The 9,698-nt window shown below is 29.0% G+C and overlaps 1 protein-coding gene across 5 annotated transcripts; it reads right to left on the bottom strand.

Moving 5' to 3' along the window:
* Positions 1-2,349: 2,349 nt before the first annotated feature.
* Positions 2,350-6,150, bottom strand: LOC145953054 (uncharacterized). 5 transcript variants are annotated; one of them, XR_014430596.1, is made up of 6 exons: positions 5,343-6,150; positions 5,187-5,261; positions 4,654-4,784; positions 4,033-4,128; positions 3,023-3,141; positions 2,350-2,650 (listed from the first exon to the last, which is right to left on the bottom strand). XR_014430596.1 is itself a non-coding variant. In XM_083066613.1 (6 exons), exons 3-6 carry the CDS (start codon positions 4,686-4,688, stop codon positions 2,614-2,616), a joined length of 246 nt encoding a protein of 81 aa, XP_082922739.1. In that variant the 5' UTR covers positions 4,689-4,784; positions 5,187-5,261; positions 5,343-6,148; the 3' UTR covers positions 2,350-2,613. The 5 variants fall into 5 exon arrangements, 1 of the variants encoding a protein (XP_082922739.1); XR_014430593.1 differs by lacking the exon at positions 3,023-3,141 and having other exon boundaries at positions 4,033-4,087; positions 5,343-5,430; positions 5,530-6,148; XR_014430594.1 differs by lacking the exon at positions 3,023-3,141 and having other exon boundaries at positions 4,033-4,087; positions 5,343-5,430; positions 5,541-6,138.
* Between the last annotated feature and the right edge of the window lie 3,548 nt (positions 6,151-9,698).

The following is a 9,698-nucleotide window of genomic DNA, read 5'->3' as shown; positions in this document are numbered from 1 at the left end:
GAAGCCAAGGAGAGGATCATTCATCACTTCTTCTTCCTTCTTCTATCATTTTTGGTATCAGAGCAAGGTCTTCAAGGAGATAAGTTGCTTCAATTTTTGTGTCCGTGTCTTGTGCTGTTCTTGTGTCTTAATTTGAGTTTCATTTTTGGATCTATATTGTTTTGGTGTTCTTGTGTTTCATAGATCCATTATTGATTGTTTTGATTTTCTTCCACAATCAATGTTTAGGACTTATTTGCTTGTGCTTATTTTTGCTTCTATTTGGTGTCATCTCCTTTGAAGAAGATCTGAGTCTAGGAGAAGCCAAGGAGAGGATCATTCATCACTTCTTCTTCCTTCTTCTATCATTTTTGGTATCAGAGCAAGGTCTTCAAGGAGATAAGTTGCTTCAATTTTTGTGTTTGTGTCTTGTGCTGTTCTTGTGTGTTCTTGTGTCTTAATTTGAGTTTCATTTTGGTATCTATATTGTTTTGGTGTTCTTGTGTTTCATAGATCCATTATTAATTGTTTTGATTTTCTTCCACAATCAATGTTTAGGACTTATTTGCTTGTGCTTATTTTTGCTTCTATTTGAGTCTCTCCATTTCCTTGTATGTGTCCATGATTGGACCTCATTCATTGCATTAGAATTTTTGTTTTGAATCTTTGTTTTGTCTTAGAAGTTTGAGTTTAGTCCTTATATGTTGCAAATTCCTTGAATAGCATGTTTAACCTAGTTTTATTTTGAATTGTGTGTCTACATTTTGCTCTCGGTTTGTTCTCATTGTTGCCTACCTATATGTGCTTTTTCTTTTACCTTATTGTGTTCATAATTTGCTATTAGTTCTAGCAAATTTCTTTAGAATTAGGTTTCCATTGTGTACTTAAGTTTTCAATTCACTTTCTATTGAAAAATTTTATTAAAATTTGTGTTTCTTAAAATTTCAAGTGCTTAATCCTACTTCTAGTGCACTATCTTTTGGATTCAAAATTTTAAAAGAGTAAAGAGGCTGAAAACAGAGGAGAATACAGAGCCTAAAACAAAAGAAAAGTTCTAAAGTTCAAAAGAAAAGTGTACAAAAAGAATCCAACACAAAAACCTAAAACTAGTGCACATCATTTTCACTTGAATTTTTGGTTAACTTGTAGTCTCGGTTTCTATAGCTTGGAATCATAAAAAAATTTGAAACAAAAGGCAAATACCTTCTCTGGAATCTTAATTTGAATATAGAAAAAGAAAGAATAAAAACAAATAGTTAAAGCAATTTAAATTGAAAAAGTCGAGAGGTGTTCATTGACAAAATTTCACTTGATTCCTTGTTATTGTTTTGACTACTACTTGTTCTATACTTATCCAATTGCTTTCAAATTTTTTTGTTTTGTTCATCTACTCTAGTACCTATCTAGGAACCTTCCTAACTGAGTGCTAGCCTTCTTTGGAGTCTTAATTTTCAGTTTTACTTGTTGATCTTCTTTGAGTCTTGTCATATACACCTATTACTCTTCATTTTTGGTACACTACAAAAAAAAAGGATTTTAGCGACCACAAAAATCGGTCGCTAAATTACTTAAATCGGTCGCTATTTACTTTCGCGACCGAATTAGCGACCGATTTGAAGTAGTTGCAAAAATCCTGGTCGCAAAGTTGTTTAGCGACCGAAATACTGGTGGTCGCTAATTAGCGACCGAAATTTTCGATCGCTAATTGGTCACTACAATTATGGTCGCCATAGTCTATGGGGACCAAATTAGCGACCGAAAAAAAGGTCGCTAAATCGGTCGCTAAAATGTGTTATTTATTTTTAAATTTTTAAATAATGATTTTCTTTTCCGTCACTAAGTCGGTCGCTAACAATTTTTAAAATAAAAAATTATTTTTAATTTCGATCGCTAAATCGGTCGCTAAATTTTATTATTTTAAAAAATAATAATTTTCATTTCGGTCACTAAGTATTTTTTTTTAATTTTTTTTTTAAATAATTTCTGATTCAGTCGCTAAATCGATCGCTAAATTTTATTATTTTTAAAAATAATTTTCAATTCAGTTGCTAAATCGGTCGCTAAATTTTATTATAATAAAAATTAATTTTTTTTTCAGTCGCTAAATCAGTCGTTAAACATAATTTTATTTTTGAAAAAAAAAAAACTGATTTTTTGTTGTTGCTAGGCTTACTTTATTTTTAGACATGATCGCTAATTTTATACCTTAAACACTATATATTTTATTTTTATTTTCATTTTGAACCTGTTTAACAATGAAACAATAACACTCGTACCAAAATAAAAAATAAAACAAGTTCCTTTGCTACAAAAAAAATTGATCCATATTTTACTCCAAACAAAGATAAACGTAAACTAAATTGCAAACCATTAAAAGAAATAATCCTCTAGTATGCAAGATGCACTCTTGAATTTAAAAGAAAAATAAAAAGGACAAGTATACAAACCACAATATTTTAACATATAAAAAGATGGTGCTTTACTACATCAAAAACAATATTGATAAGTCTTGGTTTGTCAAGTTACAAAGTAGACCAACACAACCCAACAGCTCAAATTGTTGCTCCTCTAATGCCATAATTCTTCTAATATAGACCCAGCAAAACGCAAAAACATATATACAAAGTAGTGTAGTTAAGAAGACAAACATGAAGAAGAACCGGTAGTTACGCTGCATAACAATCATGCAAGCAATTAGGATATACATACATATTCAAGAATGACACGTAGCAAATGATAACTGAAAAGTAATCAGAACAAAAGAAATAATGAAAATGAAGAATTCATCAAGAATGAACAAAAATTCAAGCTGCAAACTGAAAAGAAAACTAAGCCCCCTATATTAAGGAATCAACTTTATAGCTAGATTATATGATGCATTACCAACTATAATAACTTAAAAGCAAAATATAACACTTAAAACTAAAAAAAGCTGGACTGAATTTATTTATGTAAATCAAGAACTGCATTATTTGTAAAGTCGGCATTTGGTCCACTATTATTGCTTAATTAAAGCATTAAATTTACCCCTCTTCTGACCAACCTGGTAAATTTTGTTTGAGGGAACAAGACCAACATGAACACAAAGGGGGTGAGGAAATACGGCAAGGGGAGGAGGAAATACGGCAACTGGAGGAGAAGTAATGAGCCTTTTGTGAGCCCCTATATGATACATTATAATAGTTGTTAGAATATTAGGATTCTTATTCTTTTAGGAGACTTATTGTTTAGTAGTCTTATTTAGCTGGGCTAGTAATAAAATTCACAACAGTACTATTTGGCCTATAATATTATTATTATAATTAATTTTAAATTTTATTTTGCAAGAATTTAATTATAGTAAGAAATTAATACTGCTTTTTTACAAATTATTGAAATTTAAAATTGTAGTAAGAAATTTCAATTATAAGCCAAAAGTAAAATAAACAAGATATTTGAAATTAGAAAACCCAAATCAAACAGTAAGCTTTATTACTTGCTCAATTTCATGCCCCAATTAATGAAGAGATTTTTAAATTCTTCTACAAAAAATGCTTTCCCATTTTCTGACCAGCCAATTGATTAATCAACACATGATATTTGAAAGTTGACAAGTTGAATCAGGAAAAAAAAAACTACCTCTTAGTTGTTTGCTTAATGGAAATACACTCTTACTATTCTGCTTATATGATATGATACCACTAAATACCAGAAAAAAGCATGTTACAAAATCTTGAACCAACCAAGAAAAATGCAGGAAATGTTGATCTAGAAATGAAGATTAGAGAGAACTACCCATTTCTTGTTCATTCAAACCAAGAAGTATTTTTTAAATGCACAAAGTAGGTACCTCCAAAATATTTAATCTGAATATAATAATGAACATATGACAGATTAAGCCATAATAAACATGGGTTGCAACCACACACAAAAATTGCAGTAAAAAGGAAATATAAGATTAATGCCTATTCCAAATTGAATGACTCAATACCAACTATTGTCTCAGCATTATTAATTATTTCTACATATTGTCATTGTGAAAATGGAATTGAGTTAATGGTCAAGCTTACTCACTGCATATTTACATGCTCGGCAAAGAGATTCCATTGTTCTCATGTCCCAAGCACGACTGGCACCAAGATCAGTATAAACATGTTTTAGATAAACATGCTTCAAAAAATAAAAGAAATGATAGACGTCACATAAGCAATTAAAGACTACTTACATATCAAAAATAATCTTAAAATTTTTTGGCAGTCTGAAATCAGAACAAAATCATATTGAATAATGATTGATGTATCAGATAATAAAAACTTTAAAAATTGCCAACTTGCCTCCTCAGGCAAGAGCCCTTTAGGCCTGAGGCACTTCTATTTAAAAGAATGAGGACAGTGATGATTGAATTCTCGACCACATGGTCATAGGGACTCTGATGTTATGTCAAGAATCAACTATCACCAAAAGGCTTAAATTGATGGTTGAAGGCGTACAAAAGGCTTTATATCAAACAAGAATCATATAAAATCTAAAGTTAAAATTAATAATTTGATCCATCAAATATTCTGTCTCAGTTAACAGGCCACAACAAAAATAATGGAAATAAATTATTTCCATTATGAATCAAATAAACACACCATAGACAAGAGTAGTATGAAATGAAACATTCAAACAAAAGTGGCATGATGGAGTGCTCACCCATCAATTGCAGCCACAAGAAGCCAACCAAACATCCCAACAATACCATTTCCATGCCCTTTCACTTTCCGCGCAGCTGCAATGGCCACAGCCTTGTTCTTGAAAACTTGATAGAAATAATAGTAAATGCCCTGATAACATTTAAAATAAGCATTTAGATAACAACCCCACAGAAAAGCACATCACGTATCACATTTTAGACATGTTTTGATAAACTTTTCATACACTTATATACCAGGGGAAAATAAAAAGATGAAATGAATAAAAATTTTCTCATTAAGTTATAATACAACTTATACATAAACTAATTTATAGAAATTCTCTCATTTAGCTTATACAAAAGTTGATTTTAACTAGTGGATAAATTAATTTTAACTTGTAAGATAAACTTAATCCATTTTAACTTGTATTTATTAAAAAAAATTATTCAAATAGGGCCTTAAGCCTTGAACTTTGCATCTTTATGAATGGTGAATACTGAATAATGGGCAAAGGCTATTATGGGGTATGGTTAAAAACTGAAACTTGATAACCTGAGAAGCAACAGTTCCAAGAAGAGAAGGCTTGAGCCCACTATAGAGTCCACCCCAACCCTCACTTCCGATGACCTGAAAAAGGGTCAAATATTCAATCAAGACACCATCTAAACAGAACCAACCAAAAGAGAAAAAATTGAGCAAAGTTAGAACCTGAAAGATCTGAAGAAGAGTGCCAGGAGTACCCAATCAACTTCACCAGATTAGGATGCCTAAGCTGCCCTAGAAAATTCACCTCCGTCTGCACCACAAAAACACACACACAAAAAAATTAACCAGACAAACTAAAATAAAAAAAGATGCAAAACGCAAAACGCAAAATGCAAGACGCAAAATGCACGAGCCACTCGCAATGTCCCTGCAGTCCCTCCTTGTTCAACACTTTGACCGCTACAGGTAGCCATTTGAGTCCCACTCTCACGTTCTCATCAATGTAGCCTTTGTAAACGGTTCGAACCCTCCCTCGCCGAGGATGTAGTCGCCGCGGAAGCTCTTCGTTATGGTCTCCAACTCGTACAGCGTGAACGCGATCACGTGCGTGTAGAGCAGTGTGAACGGTCGATTCGGCGTTTTCTAGGGTTTGGAGAAAGAGATTCGGTGCGGGAGGAGCATCCACCGGCTCCCCTGCGGTGTCAGCGGGCGAAGGCAGTGAGAGACACATTGAATTCAGCGACGAGGTTGAAAAATTAGGCACGATTTTGGTGAGGAAAGCGCGTTGAATTGGGAGAATGAGAAAGCGTTGGGGTTTTAAATTAGGGAAAAGAAATTGGTGTGGGAGTTAGGGTTTTGAAAGAAGGAAGAAGAAGAGGGAAGGTGAAAAGCGTTTAAAGAGAGAGAGAAAGGGTTTGAAATGAGAGGGAAAAAACTAAAATAGATTTTTAGTGTGCGGAGAGTTTTGGCACCAAAACTTATTTTGAGGAAAGTGACACAATCGCGCGCTCAAACCCTATCACCAAAACTGTTACTGTACTTATTTCCCTACCCCGCCCATTTCACAACTATTTATATTAAAATCATTCATTAATTAATTAATGACCATCACATTAAAATATTAAATGCATTTATTAAATTATATATCTATGGTAAATTGACTAGATTTATTTTGATGTAATATAAGATAGGATCCATTTTTTTAAACTTAAAAGCAAGTGTTTTTAAATAAATATTTAAAAATAACAATTCTTTAATTAGTAGATGAGAGTTATTTCTTTAAAAAAAACACAAAACTGTTTATTGAAAAAAAACAAACACATTAAAACCTAAAAAGGTACTTATTTTATTAAAATATTATAAGAATTTTTTTTAAAAAAATAGACCTATATTTTAAAAACTTAAATGCACTTTTATGTATAAAAAAATTATAATTGAAAAATTTTAGTCTTTCAAAATATTTCAATTATTATTAAACATGATATGTGAATGTTTTAACATATTTAACAATTATGGTGTGTTTGGATGAGAAATTTTACAAATTCAAAGAATTTCAAATTTTTGGTATTTGAATTATTTTGATTTCAATTTCTATCATTCTTAAAATATTTTGTTTGGATAAGTCAGTTCAAATTTCTTAAATTTTAAATTGTTTAGTTAGATATGATAATTTGATTTTATTATGATAAAATTAATTTTAAAAATATATTTTTATGTTAACATTTTTAAATTAAATTTTATAAAAATAAATATTAACTAATTTTTAAATCTTTAATAATTTTAAAAAATAATATTATATAATATTTAATAATTTTAAAAATATTTTTTAATATTCAATAATTAAAAACATGAAGAGATAAGATAAAATATATGAGTGAAATAAGAAAAAAAAATATGAGTAATTTCAAATTCTTACTTTTTTTGAAAATTTGAAATTTTACTATTTTAAAATTTTTTACAAATGTATGAATTTCAAATTATTTATAATTTCTCTATCCAAACAAGGTATTTTACTTCAAAGAAGTTGAAATTATTCAAACAAATGAATTACTTAATTCGAATTTTTTATCCAAACATAGTATTAAGGTATTGAGGTAATGATTTATTTAATATTTTTAGTATTTAAAATGTTGAGAAAATTTGTCTTTTATCTCTCAAATTTATAACTGAATTTTTTTAGTCTTTGTAATTATGAAAATAGGTTATACATTTCACATGGTATTTCACATGGTATCATTAAATAAAATAAAATATTTCAAAATATGGCTGTTGTTGAATCAGTTTCCCATGGTGGGATCATATTCATATACAATAATAGAATCATGTCTCCTTAAAGAAGCAATATCTACCTCAAAGTAGTATGAGCATAATTGAAAATAGATGGTATAACGTATTCTAATAAATAATTGATCTCATGTGTTATTAGTGTATATATTTATATATACATTTTTTATTTTATAATTTTTATTTATTAAACTAATGGAACATTAATTATATTTTATCAATTTTAGATTTGTTTGATAAATTTTTATTAATCCTTATATAAGCCAATTATTTTTAATTTGATCGAACTAGCATGTTTATATCAATTGAACTAGATGTTTAAGTCAATTTTGAAAATAATAATTAAAATAAAATAAGATTTATGAAAAGAAGTTTATTTACCTTAACAAAATTGGAAAGAACAATAAATTATGTATTTTCATATTATCTAATAATATAATAAAATATTAAGCATGATAAAAGAGAAATAAATTTCTCAAGAGAAAAATAAATAAATTTTCTAGATAAACTATTATTTAAATTAGTCTAATTTTTTTTATAAAAAAGATTCAATTAAAAAGATTATTATTTAATTTTCTTTTATAGCATTATGTTTCTCATTTTTTAATACATCATGATATATTAATTGTCCATTTTAAATTATATATTTTTTATTATTTTAAAAAAATAATTTTATTGGGAGGATAATGATTTTTATTTCTTATCATTAATATTTTTATCATTATAAAAATAATATTATATATTTTTATATTTGCTTTCAATTAAAAGAAAAATATTTTTTAATTTTTTTAAAAAAATTTTATTTAGCGACCGATTTTAATTTGGTCGCTAAAATTATTATAAATAATAATATTTTTATTTTTTTAGCGACCGATTTTAATTTGGTCGCTAAAGTTATTATAAATAATAATTTTTTTTATTTTTTTTAGCGACCGATTTTGAATTGGTCGCTAAAATTATTTTAAATAATAATTTTTTTTATTTTTTTAGCGACCAAATTAAAATCGGTCGCTAGTTATTATAAATAATAATATTTTTTATTTTTTTAGCGACCGATTTTAATTTGGTCGCTAAAATTATTATAAATAATAATTTTATTATTATTTTAGCGACCAAATTAAAATCGGTCGCTAAAAAAATAAAAAATATTATTATTTATAATAATTTTAGCGACCAAATTAAAATCGGTCGCTAAAAAAATAAAAAATATTATTATTTATAATAACTAGCGACCGATTTTAATTTGGTCGCTAAAATTATTATAAATAATAATATTTTATTCTTTTAGCGACCGAAACCGTTCCGTCGCTATTTTAACCAATAATTGTTATTTTAGCGACCAATTTAGCGACCGTTTATTGGCCACTAAAAAAATCGGTCGCTAATTCGGTCGCTAAATAAGATTTTCAACTAAATTGGATTCGGTCGCTAATTAAGTCGCTATTAGCGACGGAAAAAAATCGGTCGCTAATTTCGGTGGCTAAATTGGCTTTTTTTTGTAGTGGTATAAGCTTTTCAAATTATGCTTTGTTGCTTGTCTTGTTTCCTTTCATTAAATTCCCTGTGCTGGAAGTGGCCTCAAATCCTTGATTAAGGATCAAGCATTACTCAACAAAGAGTAGGAAAAGTTTGGACACTAAGACTACAAAATTTTAACCTAATTTAGTGACCTAGCTTTTCCTAAATTTCCTTCACTTGAGTGACCATTCCTTTCACCTTGTGAGGAGCCTCCATTAACCTCCTTTGTTGTGTTTATTGTGCAGGTCCAGGAGCTTCTTTATTGGAGAGTTGGTGACGGATTAAAACACTTAAACAAGTGTTAGAAAATTGGACAACAAATCCGTCACTAGCTTGGTCACTAAAACCGCCATTTATTGCTTTCTAGGCTAGTTTAAATTTTTGCAAAATCTCTTGTATCTTAAACCAATTTGTAAAGCTTGGAGGGAGTATTAAGAAGCTGGTCAGGTATATCTAATTCCTTGATAGCCTTCTCACGTGTAGTACTAGTGGAAGTGGCTTGGAAATTTCATATGTTTCAAGCTTCCACTTAGGGTTATACGACTAGCTACTTAACCTTGCTTCTTTTAAGTTTCTTGTTCATAATTGTGTTTACTTTGCTGCCCTAATTCGTCTAGAATTGTGTATTTTTAATTGCTCACGTTTAGTTAGCTTCAAGAACAAACAATTTGTGAAAAACATACAAAAATTTTTGTGAAAAGTTTGGGGAATTGGAAGTACCACAAAGGAGTTTAGTGATTTCCACTTGAAAAGGCTTGGTTATTAAGTGGCTCTTTG

Source organism: Cajanus cajan, chromosome 11 (assembly GCF_000230855.2).
Source record: "Cajanus cajan strain Asha chromosome 11, NIPB_CcT2T_4, whole genome shotgun sequence".
Taxonomy (NCBI): domain Eukaryota; kingdom Viridiplantae; phylum Streptophyta; class Magnoliopsida; order Fabales; family Fabaceae; genus Cajanus; species Cajanus cajan.
The sequence above is the reverse complement of the archived record's forward strand: the minus strand, read 5'-3'. Positions and strand labels throughout refer to the sequence as shown.

Bases quoted from the DNA above. Each gene is read 5' to 3' on its own strand.
- LOC145953054 (XM_083066613.1), bottom strand. From the start codon at position 4,688: ATGTTTGGTTGGCTTCTTGTGGCTGCAATTGATGG. The intron at 3,142-4,032 runs GTGAGTAAGCTT...TGTATCATATAG, and splicing joins GCCGAGCATGTAAATATGCA to GGGCTCACAAAAGGCTCATT. The intron at 2,651-3,022 runs GTTGGTCAGAAG...ATTGTTATGCAG, and splicing joins CCTCAAACAAAATTTACCAG to CGTAACTACCGGTTCTTCTT.